This window comes from Lepisosteus oculatus, chromosome 2, assembly GCF_040954835.1.
Source record: "Lepisosteus oculatus isolate fLepOcu1 chromosome 2, fLepOcu1.hap2, whole genome shotgun sequence".
NCBI classification, from domain to species: domain Eukaryota; kingdom Metazoa; phylum Chordata; class Actinopteri; order Semionotiformes; family Lepisosteidae; genus Lepisosteus; species Lepisosteus oculatus.
The window spans coordinates 47,338,687-47,356,895 of record NC_090697.1 but is presented as its reverse complement, the minus strand read 5'-3'; the positions used below and the strand labels follow the sequence as shown (position 1 = coordinate 47,356,895).

General features: G+C 36.2%; 1 protein-coding gene across 8 annotated transcripts in view; it reads right to left on the bottom strand.

The window, feature by feature from the left end:
• Nucleotides 1-18,209, bottom strand: part of asxl2 (ASXL transcriptional regulator 2) — a 133,023-nt gene that overhangs the window by 68,386 nt on the left and 46,428 nt on the right. For 7 of the 8 annotated variants that reach the window (XM_069178687.1, XM_069178686.1, XM_069178691.1 and 4 more), the window contains one exon: nucleotides 9,482-9,590. In XM_069178687.1, coding sequence (XP_069034788.1) covers nucleotides 9,482-9,590 — 109 coding nt within the window. Of the gene's footprint in view, nucleotides 1-9,481; nucleotides 9,591-18,209 lie in introns of those variants that run through there. The other variant, XM_015348396.2, reaches the window with a different exon arrangement.

Below are 18,209 nucleotides of genomic sequence, written 5' to 3'. Positions count from 1 at the left end.
GTCAGGACCTTGGTTTTGCGTCTCATCCATAGGATGAAGCCTTTTTACAGTATAGTGTCCCTATCATTATACTGGGGCATTAGGACTCACACAGACTGCAAGGTGAGAACCCCCTACGAGCCCCACTAACACCTCTTATAGCAGAAACCTTAGCTTTCCCAGGAGGTCTCTCATCCAGGTACTGACCAGGCTCAAACCTGCTTAGCATCAGTAGGTTGTCAGTTGTGAGTTGCAGGGCGATAAAGCTGCAAAGCAGCACTAATGTCTGATATAACTCACTTACACACTCTAAAACATTAGATGGTTGTAGTTTCAGAGAAGACAGAGATTTTGGTATTGATTCTTTTACCAATTGTTGGACAATTGTCCGTGTGACAATTAAAATAGACAGCGACTTCCAGTGCTCTCTTGACCTCTGCTAGCTAAGAAGAGAACAGAGCTCTCTTCTCTGATGTACTGCATCAGAGGAAGAAGGGAAGAAAGACAGGACCAACTGATGGATACCTGTGGCTTTTGAAAGGTCTTTTATTGGAAAGTATTCTTGGTATTCACAGACAGTTAGCAGGTTATTGAATTTATAGAGTGTTTATAGAGTGGGAAGGTGTGGCCGAGGCAAACAATCCAGAAGTAATCCATAGAGGGAATCCAAAAACACAAGAATAAGTCCATATCCAGGTGATCCATCCAAACAAGGAATTAAAATCATAATCCGGGTCTGAACCGCCGGACAGGAAACGGGAACGGGAACGGGAACAGAGATTAAAACCTTAACGGGACCAGGCGCTTCCAGGTCCCAGACTCGCACGGTGCAGAAACCAGATAAAGAGCCAGGATGAACGTCAGCGCCTGGCTTTTAAGGTGGGCTGGGAAAAGGGGTCAGGTGCACAGAATTAAGTCTGAAGTGAAAGGGCTGGAGCACCCTTAAGGAGGAGGGACTATAATCGTGACAATAATAAGCTATACTTTAGCTTTTTAGTAGTTGTGTTTGCCTCAGAAATAATTTGCTCCAATTTTATACCAAGATAATAAAGAAACACTGAAAGGAATGGATTGAAAATAGTTATGGATGAGAAGGAGCTGCACCAATATAATTGTCTTTAATTGTAATAACGTCTGCTTTTATCAATAAAGGATATGATGGAATCTAATAGTTTCCTCTGGTAACTCTCCCACGAAAAGTTTGTTGTATAGTGCAAACCTTGACAAATAACTACATTTTAGAAAGAAGGAAAATACAATGCTTTAATATAGGTTCACCCTTTATCTGTGATGATTCTTCCAAGATTTTGACTTATATTCTTCTGTAGAAAATGTGGGGATAATATAGGAATAGAGGGATAATGCCATTTTAAAATGAGTAAAAGCTCCACCATTATTAAGAGGTTTGGTTCACTCATCTGAGGAATTTTTCCCTTTAGACGTTCTCCTCTTACCTAAACTGAAGTTAATAAAATACCTATACCTATAGATAGATAAATAAATGGAATACAATTCAGTTCAGTTATTGGACTTGCAATGCAATTACAGCAATCCATCTCTACTCTGATAACAAATATACTACTGCTGTGTGTACAGTAGGTCTACGTACAAGAGGAAATGTCTTTTAACAATGTTAGTGACTGAAATCCCTCGGCATTGTAGTAATTTTCTAGGAATATGAATTGAAGTTTTGTTAAATTTTCATAATGCCTCTTTACATTGCCCAGAAATCTCTTCACATTTATAAACACATTTATGATTTTTCAGATCTTAACAACAGAAGGTCTAAAGAAGGTCTGTTTTAACACTACTATCAAATGTTAGTTTAAGATTCTGTTGCTTTGGGATAAGTTAAAAAAACATATACACCAATCCCTCAATATCTGATGAGCCAGTTTACGAATTTTCGATAGAAATAACCATGCATTTTCACACTTGAGATTTTCACTACATTGAAAGTGTCTTTCAGATCTTAATGGAAGACACTTTGTATGTATCATGTCAACCCTCTATACAAGTCACCAATACGTCTGCATTAGTGACGTATTGATTAGAATTTAGAATTAACATTTTTAGAAATAACATTTGTTTAACTATTGGTACTGGATAAATAGGATAATTAACTATTCTAAACAAAGCAAAAGTAATTCTCTGACAATTCAGAGATGTCTTAGGATAAAAATAAGTAGCACTCTGTGATTTTCTTAATCTTGGGAATGAATCAGACAATTTCACTTGTCATGGGTCTTTTACTTTAGTCGACACAATTTCACCTTATGAACTGTCTGGAGGAATGAATAAGGTTTGTGAATTGAGAGATTGGTGTATATACAGTACAGTATATTCATCCAAAAAATAAGAATGTAGCTTTCAGTTGCCTTGAACACATGTTGCAGTGCTTTATTCTATATCATAATTAATTCCACTGCTAGCTCATTATAAAAAGAAACAACACATAAAATGTTAACATTTTTAATTTGAAAGAAAATACAAACAAATATTGAAGAAAAGCTGTTGACAATTAAATACCAAACAGCAAAATCCAGCTCATTTTTTTATGGTTATGCTGGTAGCAACGTGAAAAAACTACGGTAATTATGACAGGTCACATGCATAAAATGAATTGCTAACTCATTCTTAAAATTGAATATTGCTGCTTCTTTCTTCTTCTTCTGATGATGATGAACTAAAGCCATCAGTATCTGCCTTTTTTTATGAGTAAATGTGAAATTTAATCCCCTGCAGTTACTTCATGTGATTAGTTCTGTTGAATAACTGCTAAGAACAGAGTTCTGTACAAATGATTAGCACCCGATATTCAACAGCATATCAGCATAAAGTGAGAAGTGTTTCGTGTGAGCTGGCGTCTCAAAATTGTGACTGGGTGACAATGGGTGCAAATCAGGATACACTCTGCACTTGACACCAGTCCATTGCAGGGTGTATCCTGATTTGCACCCATTGTCACCCAGTTTGGGCTCCAGCTCACCACAACACTGTAATGGATCAAACTGAAAACAAGTGGATGGTGTAACAGTGATGTGCTATTACAGTTCCAGACATTCAATAGAAACATTTACGTCAAGCACTTGGTTGTTGACATAGCAATGAACTCATTTTGGAAATCACAACAGTACTGTGATTATATACAGTAACAACCAACTGTTTTTTTCACAGCCTATTACAAAAAGCAGTATGAAAGTTGGTCTTACATAATGATTCTTTCTTCAAAATGTGAATCGTGATTAACAGGCTGCTACACACCGGGCCTCATACTGTATGTAAGGTGAAGTAGCAATTTTGCAGAAATGAACAAACTGAAAAAAAGCCACTGATAAAAAGGATGAAAATGAATGGACAAGAGCTCCTTTAAAGGAGTCTGATTTTCAGTCCTCTTTGAAAAAACTTACAAATGATTGTTGAGTGTCACCTGTGCATGAAATCATCTTAAACAGACGATGAAACACACCATAAGATAAGATTGCAGAAAATGTTGAGTGTTTTTTAATTCTGAAGTAAATAATGTATACAAAAGTATGATTAATAGCTAAATCATGACAGACTGTAGAATATTATACCAATGTGAAGCTCAGCACTGCTTAAATTATGGAAGACAAAATAAACTTCTGAAAAGTAAACTATGACATTAAGAGTGGTAGTGCCTGACATTTTCCAGCGAACAGCCTGCTAGATTAGGTAAAATAAAAGAAAAACTATTTAATACTACAATCTATATTCACAACTGAGTCACTGTATAGTTCCATTGTATAGAAAGGCTTAAATTATACTTTGTTTTTAAAAGAAAATAGAAATAGAATCCCAGTCTATTAATAAAGACATACAGCTACCCTAAAAGATACAAGAACTAAAAAAGAACTATTGAGGAGGCTAACCATTTAAAAAAATGACAGATTCAAAAACTGTAAAATGCAGTTATTACTTTTAAACCAATGAAACATGAGTCAAAGTTGTCTTCAATTAAACGCTTTAGGTTTTCTTTGAAATGAGTCATCCTTTCTTTTCTTAAAACATAAAAGAACCATGGTACACGAATAAGAAATGGTTACAGATAAAACACAATGTGCTATGAAATGTGTAATTTGCCAGCATACTCTCTACCCTTGCTTCTTCAAAATGAATAACAGTTTAAACATCTAATGAAACACTGTGTGGTATACAGCAGGATCAAATAAAGATACATTCATTTATCATTTTCTAACCACTTCTTTCAATACACGGGGGAGCCAGAGGAGGCAGAATACAGCCTGGACAGGATACCAGGCTATCACAGGGTATGGCAGAGCACACATGGACTCCTAGGGCCAACCAGTATGTTTTAGGACTGTGGAAAGTGAAGCACCCAGAGGAAACCCATGTAAACATGGGAAGAACATACTGTATAAACACCACACAGACAGCACCCCAGGTCCAGAATTGAACTCAGGGTCCCAGCGCTGCAAGGCAGCAATGCTAAGCACTGCACCATTGTACCACTGTGTTGCCCTAAATACAGATACAATACTTACAAATATAGATATTTCATGTTTGTAGTGTTTCAGAAGACAAAAAAGGCAGCTCAGCTCTTGAAATAGGAATCTTAAGTCTGAACTTAACAGTGCAGCTCATTGTTTAACACTGATAAAAGCCAGACACATCTAAGGGAAAAAATGCCTAGTGCATTGTTCATCTTAACTAAACTGATCTGGATGACTGTTCTAGATATAGACTACACGGATTCTGTGGACCTTCATTTATAGTGTAAAATACAGACCTGACCTGACTCCCCAACATTTTAAAATTCTCCTACTCAGCTACAGGGTTCACTAAAGCACTTTTCTCAGAATTGCTTCTTACAAGGTACAATGTACCTTCCACTAAAATTTTCTTTAACGGAAGAAATTTTGCATGGGGATTTCTAACCTTGACATTTCCATTTTATTAATTTGTTATTATTACACATTGAATATAGTATTTTATGTACCTGTAAGCTCAGTACTATATTTATTTAATATTTGTTTATTAAATACTGTATGGATGAACAGGATTAATGCATGTTTGTTCCATTTGTGTCCCTTAGGAATTACTGTATACTTTCCTTAACAAACAAAACAGAACATTTTATTTTCAGCTTTCAGTAGTATTGGGGATGACATCAGTGCAAATCTGCAGACGTGCACTGAAAACAATTTAAAAGGAAAATAATTATGAATTAACAGGAAAATAATACAGCTGATGAAAAAAAGAAAAAAATATGGCACTATTTTAATAAACATAGGGCATAGTGTATACATATTTATGTTAGTCATTAAACAAGTCCTTGTTATATAAAGTACTTGAAAGTATCTGAGGTGGCGACAAACTGAGGAAATGATGTGAATGTTACACAGCACCACATTGTCTTAGCTTGGCTCAGAATTATTATAGATTTTGACAGACTGACTTTACAGCAGAGTTTCAACATTCTCACCCCTTGACCACAGACACACAGACACTGACTGTCTGAATGAAAGGACAAGACACCTGCTAAGACACTAAGCAGTCTGTGTATCATTGTAACACTCAAGAATGGGAAAGGGCTCAGAGAACTTCCAGCCTTCCCAGTCTTCAGCATTGTGGAGGTATTAGTAGTTCAGGTGGGTACACCCGAAAAAGGTTCCAAGGCCCAAATGTTGTGTTTTCTTTCTTCTCTTTTCAGCATGGAATAAACCTTTTACTTGTTCCTTTGTGGAGGTATAGTTAGGGCTTGTAACTGGAAGGCTGTGTGTTTATCCTGGGCAGCACCTTTTTGTTGTATCATTGAGCAAGGTACTTCACTCAAACTGCTTTAGGAAAATACCCCAAAGTAGAAAATAAGTTACCTTGGGTAAAAGAAACAAGCCATGTAAATAATTAATAATTTGCTCTCAGAACTACGAAGACAGGGGGCATGCAAGCATGTTAGCAAGGGTCAAGGACAGTAATTGCAAGTTTGCAAAAAAGGAGGTCATTCAATCCATTTAGTTTGCTTGATTTTTGGTAGCAAAGTTATCTGAGGATCTCATTCAGCTGTTTCTTGTTAGACGTAATGGCATCGGCTTCGATAACATGGTTGGTCAGTTTGTACAGTAAGTGCACTCAAGAATATGAAAAGATGTGCTTACCACATACTGTATGGCGGCAGCAAAGTATTTGTGTCTTATTGAGCTAAAACAAAATGTGCTATTCAGAGGACAGTTACAGTTACACAGTTACTCAACTCTGTTGCTGTACAATTTCCACCACGCCATCATCAGAATTCCCTCTTCACAGATGAGAAATCCATACTTCATTGTACAAACTTTGTCTGGGCTTGTTCCTAGACATCTTAAGTGCTTCTTGTTTGGCCAGTGTACCCTTCTGACCTGAATCTGAACCTGATCAAGCACCGCTGGAACCAGCTAGGAAGACAGGTGGCACAGAGTGCTAACCAACCAGGTTATGTACTGAGGTTTGAAGCATGTAGCATGTCTATTTCTACACAGAAATACTGTCTACACAGCTACTGACTGTTGCTGACCTAAGTTAGCTCAGCACTTTCTTCCAGGACTCAATAGTTTATCAGGTAAACCAAAGAGTAGAAGAATATCTCTAATGTACTATAAGGATAATTCATATTTAAAACCAAACTGTAGACTCCATTTAACTGGAATTGTAAATATATTTTACAATATTGTGTTTAATTTATTATTTTAATTAATAAATCATTTTTAGTGGGATGTGGGACTGAAAACATTTCTAGGATGTCATCATTCTTTTCATATTCATCCCTTATTGAATTGACCTAAATTGACAGAAACGCATTTGCTTTTTTTACATTGTGATTTAATACATTCAACAAAATATTATTGGAATAGTTTTATAATATCACACTATTTGTAAGGCCTCTGAGCAAAGTGCATTGAAGCTTTATTGACATGAGCACTGAATGTGAAGTTCAATCAATGAAAATATCAAGAAGCATCATAGTGTCTGGCTTCCTGTCATAGTGTGAACTGAAGTGGTGCATGATGGCCCACTTTTTCCACACCTGTTTATAATTCTTCACTGTGTGTTCACTTGCACAGCAAATTGGCTTTTTATTATGTTCTGTTTTATAGCTGTTGCTAGAAATAGGAGAAACAAACAAAGCATGAACCACTATGAACCGCGTAGCATCTATGTGTAAATAGGACCTACATTATTTTCTGTGGGACCTCAAAGTAACACAAAAGGGTTGGAATAACGTAGATACAAACAATATATGGTGAGAAATAGGGAAAGTATCATAATTCATCAGTATCATAATTAATCCACATGCAGTGTGAGGCACTTTCCAAATAACCTAATAATAAGAGAAGTCTATTTCATTGCACAGTCAGTTTAAAATTCACTTAAATCCATTATATCATCCTCTGTACAGCTATCTTGAGTGATGCTGCTACAGTATATGATTGTTACATGATTGTTTCTATCCCCAGGACCAATATTAACAACTACTCAATTTTACAGGGCGATCTCTCCATAGGTATCCTTTTTTCTGACCGCCCAATCATCTCATACTGCCAACCACCCAATCTACATAAACTTCTTCTACATTCACAGCTCCCTTGACCACACTCGACAATCATCCACACCAGGCACCTTCCCCTGCAACAGAGCTCGCTGCACCACCTGCAAATACCTAGCTAACAACACGCTCATTCAGGGCCCCTCAGGTCAATTCCAGATCACCCAGACCACATTCTGTACCTCCAGCAACCTCATTTACTGTATCACCTGCATAAAATGCCCAGAAGGAGTCTAGGAGACCGCTACAGAGAACATGTTCAGGCTCTGAAGATGAAAGATTTCTCCAAGCCCATAGTTTCTCATTTCACCACAGATGGCCATGAACACACTGATCTCACTGTCTCTGTTCTCAAAGAAGAGTTTCTCAACTCCCATAGCAAAAAGACAACACAAACAAAACTAGGTTCACACCATCCACCTTCTCTCAATGACCAATTTATTTTCATGTAATCTTCTCTATTCTCATGCAGGTTTTGACTTCACACCTTTCTTTACCCCTCTCCACTTTGCACTTTCTGAGTGGCCTCTCTGCCTCTCCTGCCTCCTCCCCTCTCCCAGCTTTTGTTCTCCTGTGCTATTTAATCTTTGCTGTCTGCCCTGTCTTTCTCGCCCCTGAAGAAGACTTCACAGTGAGAGGGGTGGGCCTGTTAAGTAAAGTAAAGCAGATGTGAATTCATTTTTCGAGCCTTGATTCACAATATAGTCTAACAGATTTTAAATCGTCATTTTCTTGACGGCAAAGGTCTCGCGGTGGATGCGTCCATTCATTTCTGGAGCAACCTCTCTAATTCGTGCAACTACACCGCTGTGTCGGCTTGTCATTGCTCTAGCACCGTCTGTACAAACTCCTACACATTTTATCCAGCCGATGACATTCTTTTCGATAAATTCATTCAGAAGTTGAAATATGTGCTCTCCTGTAGTTCCCATTGGTAGCGGCTTACAGAACGGAAAGTCCTCATGGGACGTACCCTCAAACTCATATCTAACGTAAACGAGCAAATTGGCCAAATCGACTACAGACTCATCTAATTGCAGTAATACATCTGCTCATCTTAACGCGTTCTATCAGTGTACTTTTGATATCATCCGCCATTTCAATAATTCTATGAGTGACTGTCTTTCAGAGGGGGCAGCAGGTCAAGCTGTTTAGCAGCTTTTTCTCCACACATACAGTAATACGTGTCAGCTTTTTTGCCAACGGTAAATAAGGTTCTTCAAAACTAGTGTGGGGCTTACCTGCTGTATCGTAGTACGTAGGCTGTGTATTCGACGCCTCTTAAAATAGAAAAGATGAAAACCCGTCCCGATTTTTTAGCGCACACAACAAAGTTCCAGGGTCATATGGCGTACGAGTTGGCGGCTCTCTGCATACCACTCCTGGTACGCGTACCACAGTTTGAGAACCACTGCTCTAGACCATTCCAAATGAGAATATTTTGAAATGTGTGCATGACTAAATAAATAAAGTAAATAAATAAAGTAAAGTAAAGTAAAGATTGAATTATAGCTTATATTTTTAATACTTTTTCGGAATGATCGTCTCTGCCACCCTACCATAGTACCTTCCCATATTATTCACAACATGATCTCAACAACAAATCTCATAAATAAAAAGAAACTTTTTTACACTTGCTTATTTTAGACAAAATGTAATATTTGTCTCAGTTTTTAAACAGAGAGATTATAGCATAATTAATATGCATATGGAACACACTAAATAGAACTGACTGTAAGCTAAAATCTTGAGCATGATGTCAGAGCCAGAGCCACACATAAAATGGGCAAATAATGCTAAGGAAATGTTCTAAACCTTTCCTGTCAAGGTGACTTCTAGGGAGTATTTGACACACTCAATCATACTTTTATTAAATGCTAAACACAATAACAGTATCATGCATTCAGGTGTTCTTATTGTTCAAAAGCAGCCACTGACCTTCAGTGTATAGACTCCCATTCGGCCAGGTACTTTGTAGAAAATTCCCTCTTCTCCTCGAGAATTGGTGTGCAGCATGGCATTTAAACAAGCCAGAGGAGACGTCCCGCTAGAATCAGAGAAAGAAAACAGCTGGTGAGACTAGAGCAGTCTACGTCTGCTAAAATCATGCTGCAGCATTAATGTTTGGAGTTAAAATAGAACCATGTATTGGCCACAAGATGGTAATGATGGAAACTCATGAAAAAAACATAACTGGAAGAAATAACAGTGAATGCTACTTTACCTGCTTTTACTTAATTGACAAATAAGCCCTAAACTGTTTTCATTCAAAAGACCGCTGGGTGTATATGTACAGTATACACACATTTTAAAATCACTTTTGTTTTTATGTTACAACTATGTTCCAAAAGGATTTGCAAATGCTTATTTGATGCTGTCCTCAATACAAAGGTTTCACTGCCCTGCCACTGATACGGTAATAATGAAAAAGGATGCAGAGACTACAGACTACTGTACATTGTTATAAACAGCAGGAGAAAAAGAAACAATATCTCGACAAACAGTAAAGAAGGAAAACACATAACAGACCAAAATTAATGAGGAATGTTTATGGGTAAAGGGCAAATTATTCAGGTGAGGACAGACAAGGATCAGGAAAGAAGTAAAGCTACTGTAAAGGAAGTCTAACAACATGCATCTAGCTACCTCGTCTTTGTTGTGTATTCCAAGGGACAGTTTCAGAATGTTTTTTTAGTGCAAAGAAAATGGCACACTTCGTTGCCGTGAATCACCTCAGCTTATTAAGAATTAAAATTGATTTGCCATAAGAATTTAATCACGACTACAAAGACGAGGAGGCCATTCAGTTCATCATGTTGTATATTAATTGTAATGCAGCACAAAGTAGGAGCTGCTATTCGGGTTCAGAAAAAAAATCTGTTGGCAGGAGGAGCATTAGACAAAAAAAAACAGATAACTGCCCTGTATGGTTTTGTTTGATGTTTGTGGTACAGAGTGTTATCAGCTTATGTTGGATCAACAAAGTACTTGTTGTATAAACACAGTAGGAAAAAAATACATTATTTTACAGTACAACAGGTAATTTCAACATTAACAGGAAGATAATCACTTTAATGGATAAGCTGATTCCATTTAATTTTTTTTTCAGGTTTATTAAGATCCATAATGTAAGACACTTTTTTAAGTACAGTAGCACACACTGAAATAACTTTCGTTCATCACAATCACCTTTAATATTCTATATCTATTTTGATTGATTGATTTTTTTTCCCCAAATTGTTTTCACAATCCTTTGCTATATAAAATAGAAGCCTTTGAGCTTTACAGAATGCATTCCACACTGAAATCTGAACTTGTAATAGAGAATCCATAAGTCAAATTTTAAATGAATGTAACGATAACAAGGATAACATCAAATACTGTATGTTCACACACCAGCAGTTAGTAAACCGGTAAATGTTAATGAAATCTTACTAAGAAAGAAAGGTTGTATATGTAACGCTGGTGAAGGTTGACTGTATGCTCCTTTCTTTTGATTTTGTTTTTAAATTATTTCACTTGTTCCCATGAAATTACCCCTAGCAACAGATTACACACCTCTCAATCAGAAAACTGCAGACAGATATAATAAACAGAATTTAGTGAAACAGAAGAACCATGTGAAAATCTGGAACAAGCTAGCAGCCAGGATTTCAACTGTTTTAGGTTGAGAGCCTCGAAGAGGACAGAGAGGAGGAGTGCGAGGAGGTGCGAAAAGTCAGTGTTTCAGATAACAGAGAAGCAGGTGACAATTAAAAGAGAAGATTGGTAGTTATGGCAACAGTGACAGTAGAGGCAAAAAGAGGAAAACAATTAAACACCCAAACAGACTTGACTATGAAAGGTCGTGGCTAATGACTTCTTAACCAGCACTCAACGTGATGCTGGTTTAAAGTTTCAGATGAGATCTCATCACGTTAAACAAAACAGTAAAGAGATGTGTTTTCAAAAGCCAGTATGTGCAAAGGACCCCCAGCTCAGATGACAAAATCATACTTACTTGTAGTGGTCAAGAAAAATAGGCAAAAGGTGGCCCAAATGTTAAGTAACACTCAAGCATAAAGCTGTTAACATGGATGTCTGGGCTTGTTTTCTCAACGCACAAAGTGGAGAAATAGGCCAGTAAAAACAAGGAACAATATCTTTGCATTATCTAATGTTATACAATTTGTGACAGTTTATCGGTAACTTTTTCACATGTATAAATATACAGTATGTGTAGACTCTTGCTCTCTTTGGTGTACTTTAGTAAAATTTCAAGATAGCCCCATAATTTTGACAACCAATTGATTGCTCTCTTTCTGTAAGTGCCATTTGGATAGTGTCTAGATTATTCTTAAACATCAGAACATATACGTTTGCACATTATTTAACTATTAAACAATTACAATATTTTTTTGATAAAAAGGATAAAAAATGAAAACTGAACATTCCAGTGACAAGTTTCCTTGTTATTATTATGGTGGAAGATTATATTTAGTTTCACCTTATGTTAAATGTTAAGTATGCATTTACATTCATTGGTTAGCAGTTACTCGACACAACACGCACAAAAATACTTCAGCACTTAATAATACTTAATAAGCATTCAGGAATGACACTGTCTACAGAGTACAGTCACAAATTTTGCAGTTTGTAGAAAGTTGAAAGACCAGATCAGCTCACTTAATTGTTACACTTTTCACAGCTCTATACAGCTTTCACATCACAGAGCATAATCAAGGCTTGTTGGTTCCTCTTTAAGCCTCTTCACCACTCACACTTGCATAGTAGTCATGGCTATACACTCATTCCTACAAATATTTGTCAGGCCAACATTTTCTATATTTTCTAAGCATTCATGGGTTTTGCACTCTCTGTTTTGAGACATGTGATCACTGCTGTCTTCGCACAATTTCCATGCATGGTACTGGAAGGATTGCTCCTTAACAAGACAAACGGGTAGTTTGCGACTTGCACTGACTACATATTACCTTTTGCAAATGAAAAATAAAATCTACATATGTTGTAAATGCACTTTAAACACTTATAATTTGTACAGTAATAGTTTTTTGCCACGTTTTATTTGTTCTGATAGTTTTGGAACAAATAGAATTGAACTGTACACAGGGAAATCCTCAAGTAAAGGTGGTAGTATTTTTTCTTCAGGTTATTTTTAAACAAGTTCTTCTGTAGGTGAAGATTTTAAAACCAAGCTCAGCTTTGTCAGGCAGATTGTTTTTAACAAACAACACCAGATCTCGTGAAAAGATAACATCACGATAATATCAGCATAAATGGCAACAAATACAATCATTCTGACCAAAAAGACAACCTTCAGCTCAGTCTTGCAAATTATTTTGCATTATGAATTCATGATAAGCCACTTGCTTTACCACAGTCTAACACATGTTTAAAAAATGGAAAAAGAAAATGCACACTGTACCTTTCACAAAATTATTACTCCATGATTTCGAAAGAGGCAAAAGACAGAGACTGGGAGCATAAACATAAAAAAAAATCCATAATCCTATGTGGCTCAGCATGCTAGCTCATGCTGGCATAGCTGACAGCCTCTGGTAACATTCAAGCTGAAGATGTTCTTAATTTGCAAATAAAAGCTACAGCTACCAAGACCATCCTCATGCACTGAATAAGGTTTGACTCGTTAACTGTTTTCACTTAAAGCAATAATGTGACTTTCTTTTGTTTTTTGTAGTCAGGCCAACATCTTGTTAATCCCATGCAGCGGTAATACAGAGGGGGTTAAGGTTAGTGAATTCAGGACAGGTAAAACAAGTTTTTCTTACCTTCTGGAGGACAACAGAGACAATGAAACCAAAAGGCAAAGAAATACAACAATTAGAATTAAATGGAGACAAAAGACTCTACAAAAAATCTAAAAAGAATCAATGTGTAGATTTCATTTCAACACTTCTTAATAAAGAACCTTAAATAATAAGAAATAAAATTTCTGCTCCCAAGATAGGAAAGATACAACCATTTTCTGTAAAGCAGAGTGACTGTTGAAAAACAGAAGTAATATATGCTATTTAATAATGGCCATGACGATTAAGAGCATTTTCATTTTAAAATATCAACTACATTTTAAAACTAGCCAAATGTAACTTTCTTTGTGCAGTGAATTGTTAAAGAGGCTGATCTATTCTTGAGCCATCAAGGTTTGAATTAGGAGTTGGGATGCCAAGATGCAGCATTTTATCCAAGTAGACATACTGTATATGGGATAATAAGTGGAAACAAAATATTACATTACATTTAAAATTCTTAATGCAGTTTAAAGAAGGCATATAAATATTGCCACTCTGTGTAAATACAAAATAACAGATAATCACATGCCAAACAAATGTAAAATGAAATAAACATTATGGCTATATACTGTATTACCACCTCAATTTCAAAAGGCCTGGCTCTTCCACATACAATAGCAAATCCTAAGAAACTATGAATATTATATAAGGCATCTCAGTTAGATACGATAAATATCTAACAATGCACTCAAAAGACAGATAATCAAAGTTTTTCAAATATATTACACAATGCACAACATTTAAATGTTCATAAATCTTAATTTCTGCTAATGCATATACTATACAAGTCCATGCAACCAGATACACTGTAAAATAAACCCCCCGCTAATGTACTGTAAGTTAAAAAGAAAAGGTATTCAATCACAGAAAGTTTCCTGTGAATTAAATAATCAATTAGAAGTTAAAGATATCTACAGTAATTACCCAGCTGCAACAATATCAAAAAATACTTGACAACTGCGCTGAGCAAGAACAATGTGAGACCAGCGCCCAGATGTGCCCCGTCAAGTTTGTTGGTTTTTTGAGTGATGACATTTACCTTATGAACTGTGATCTCACTACTTTTCTGTGCTGTTTCACTTAAGTTTAAAACCATTCTCTTAATACGTGTAGCCCAGATTTTCTACAAGTTTTTTTTTTTTTACACTGGGTGAATGGATCTTTCGACTGACTAACAGTATCACCTCTCAGTGCTGGGAGGTGATCCTACACTGACCCATAAGCATTTAGATACCATCAACTAACACTCTTTGAAACAACAGACGTGCAGTATATGGGTCAATTAGAGACACTCACCTCAAAAGAATATTTACCAGATTGTCAAAAAGAAATGTCAGAAATATGCCGATTTAATCAGACTGTACAGTATGTATTTACTAAAAAAAATCTACATATGGAAAATCGGTAAAACTAAAGTTTTCTTTAACATGCACATTTTGTCTTTTTACATAGGCTTCACAAATCTTTCATTTGAAGTTTCACAAAAATGTTAGTTTGTGCTGTTAAAATTAAAATTATTAAAGTATTTTCTATTTATTAAGTGATCATGGCTGATGTTTTCTTGTCTATTCTGACTTATTTCAGTACAGCTTTTAAATATAACATTATATAGTGAAATATGCTGTTGGCAAAATTATTTAACTAAAAACATCAATGAAGGTGGAATCTGTTGCTTTTTGTGGAAATTTACAGAAACAACTGCTGTTCATGCTCTTGAAGGACTGAATCTTATCTTTTGTACAACATACGTAACCTGAACATTCCTGTCATCATACCTGTAACCTGAGCATTGCCTAACATCCTCGAAACCTGTTAACTAGAAGCATTGACGACCTATAAATATGACCTTGCTCAATATGTTGAAACAATATGTTGTTAAAAAATGTTAAATAATTCTGATATAAATAATATGTAGACTGCTGACAGTTATAAATTATGAGTGTCTGACAGGGGAGAATGGGGAGTGGAAGGCACTTCAACAGTCTTTTCAAGTGAAAGATAAGGAAATAGATTGAGCTGAGAAAGTAGCCATTGTATTGTGGTTTTTGTGAGAAATGTTTGTACCTGGCTATAAAGGGATCCTGCCTAAGGGAACAGAGGCAACACCTCTTCTATCACGCTGCTGTATCATGCCTGAACTTCAGCTGAAATAAAGGCCTGATGATTGGTTCACCTCTGAAACCTGGTCTCCAGTTTTTTTTCCCGGTTTCCTGACACCCATTGGCCTTCACTGTTAAATCTGTTTTTCCTCCCAAACCTGTCTACTGGAGGATGTTCCCCACAGCAAATGAAGAGGTGTTACAGGTAAGATTAGCCTTCCAAAACACTGAAAATGTATCTTTAATTGCATTTGCCAACTTTCAATTACTGATATTCATTAAATAACTTTTCATGCCTCACGTCTTAACAAAAGTTATGAAAGATGTGCATTATCACGTCCTTCCTACAGTATATGTCTCAATAAACATCAGATATGAGTTAATTCAAAATTCCAGGTTTTATTGTGAAGGCTGTGGCAGAGATCACTTCCATATACCTTCAGGGTTCTTGGGAACACTGCTTATCTATTCTGTAGCATCTGCCCATTTATTTGGAACTTTCATGATCTGGAGAGCCTTTTGCGGTGTGAATTTGCTGACAGGCTCTTTGGCTGTCTGGAATATAAGTAGACAGCTGTATCTCTTTTACAAACATGATTTAAAAGATTTCCCTCAGCTGTGTGGTGAACCAAATGCAGAGCAGCTTGATAGAGCTTGACTGGTATAAAACAGAAAGACTCTTTATGAATCATTTACTTTAAACAAATTGTAAAAAATGAAAAGAATTAATGAAATGTCTCATATTAAATCTAAGATGTTTTCATAAATTCAAAGCATAGAGGTTATGATAACTTGGAATGGCTTTATCAATTTGTTTAATTATTAGAAGTAGCTATAGGGTATAATTTTCATTAGCCACATAATGATTGAAAATCATGAAAATCACATATACTATGAAACTGATTATTTATTTTTTATTACAGTTATGTTCTGTCACAAAACTGTAGCAAATATTTCCCAATGTGAATACAGCATTCAATTAAAAAATGTAAGCATTGCAATGCAGCAAAACAGTCAAAGCCTACCCAGCAGCCAAATCACCCTGAAGCTTAGCAGGTGTGAGCCTGGTAGGTACCTGGATGGGAGACCTCCTGGGTTGCTGCTGGAAGAGGTGTTAGAGGGGCCCAGTAGGGGGTGCTCACCCTGTGGTCTTTGTGGGTCCTAATGCCCCATTATAGTGACGGGGACACTCTACTGTAAAAAGGCACTGTCCTTCGGATGAGATGTAAAACCAAGGTCCTGACTCTCTGTAGTCATTAAAAATCCCAGGGCGTTTCTTGAAAAGAGTAGAGATGTAACCCTGGTGTCCTGGCCAAATTTCCCACTGGCCCTTACCAATCATGGCCTCCTAATAATCCCCATCTATGAATTGGCTTCATTATTCTGTTCTCCTCCCCACTGAGAGCTGATGTGTGGTGAGTCCCCATTACCTGTAAACTGCTTTAAATGGAGTGTCCAGAAAAGCGCTATATAAGTGTAAGCAATTATTATTATTATTATTATTATTATTATTATTATTATTATTATTATTATTATTATTATTATTATAATTAATTCTGCTATAATTCATATCTGTTTTATTTATAAAGGATTTTTTCCCCATTGATCTATAATATCCACAAATTTAAAAAAAATATTTTTTAATTTATATCGTATATATGTTTTGTGAAATACAATTGCATTTGACACAAATATTTTAAAACATTTGTCAGCAGCTGTATAAAAGTGTGCAAGAGATTTAAACCAAAAAAAAGAAGAGTTTCATTCTTGACATGGTGTTACTGTACCTCTGAGCCTCCACTGACATGGGAACTGACCTTGGTCCTGAAATCTGACACCATACTCTGTTCAGAATTTGGAGAACTGGATTTTGGTTTGAAGCTCTTTAATGTCGTCCAGTACAATATTACTTCAAAGTCTGCAAAACAAGCTTGTTGTTATTCACAGGCTAGATTTTATTAAATGCTGAATCAACAGCCCTGGTTTGACCTAAGAGCATTACAAACATATCTTTAGAAAATGATTACCAGCTCTGAATTTAAAAATATCTCTTTTATGCACTCCAGGAAAAGTGCTGTGTCGTACACTGTTCCTACAAGATGTGGTTAAGACAGTTTAAAAACTATTTCTGAAAAAAAACTATGCTCATATACGTCCCAGTCATTTGAAAATCAAAAATGAAAAAATGACCTTGGTGTGTTTGTCACTTTAGCTAGTCTTTTTCTGTTACAAAACTTAAAAAGGAATCAAGAACCTTCTACAAGAGTTCTACCTGTACTTTTCCTGCCCTTTTCACCAACAACTGGAATGTGAGGTAGCTAATTCACTTGCCAAATTGTATGTGAAAAGATATCTCTCACTAAACCAAGTCAACAAGACTTTATTCAAATATCCTTCCTTATGTGTTCACTAAACTGTGATGAACTAGTCTTAATCTAACAATCCAGTTTCTATGAAAAAGGATGAAACTCTTGTCTTTTTCTCCCTTATATACCCAGAGCACACACCTTCATTAACAACATCAGTGCTACAGTAGGTTAACTCAGGGCCACTGTCCCCTTGGCCTTAACAAAATTAAGCCGGGCAAATATACTGTCGTTTTTACACTTTCTTTTTCCCTTATTGGGAACGTCTGACTTTGTACAAAGTTGTAAAGCAATACAATATAGCAATACAAAATAGGAAAAGACAGCAACTATCAGTAAGAAAACAGTACAGAGTATATGCATAGGCCACTCCCTTATTGGAGATGTCTTA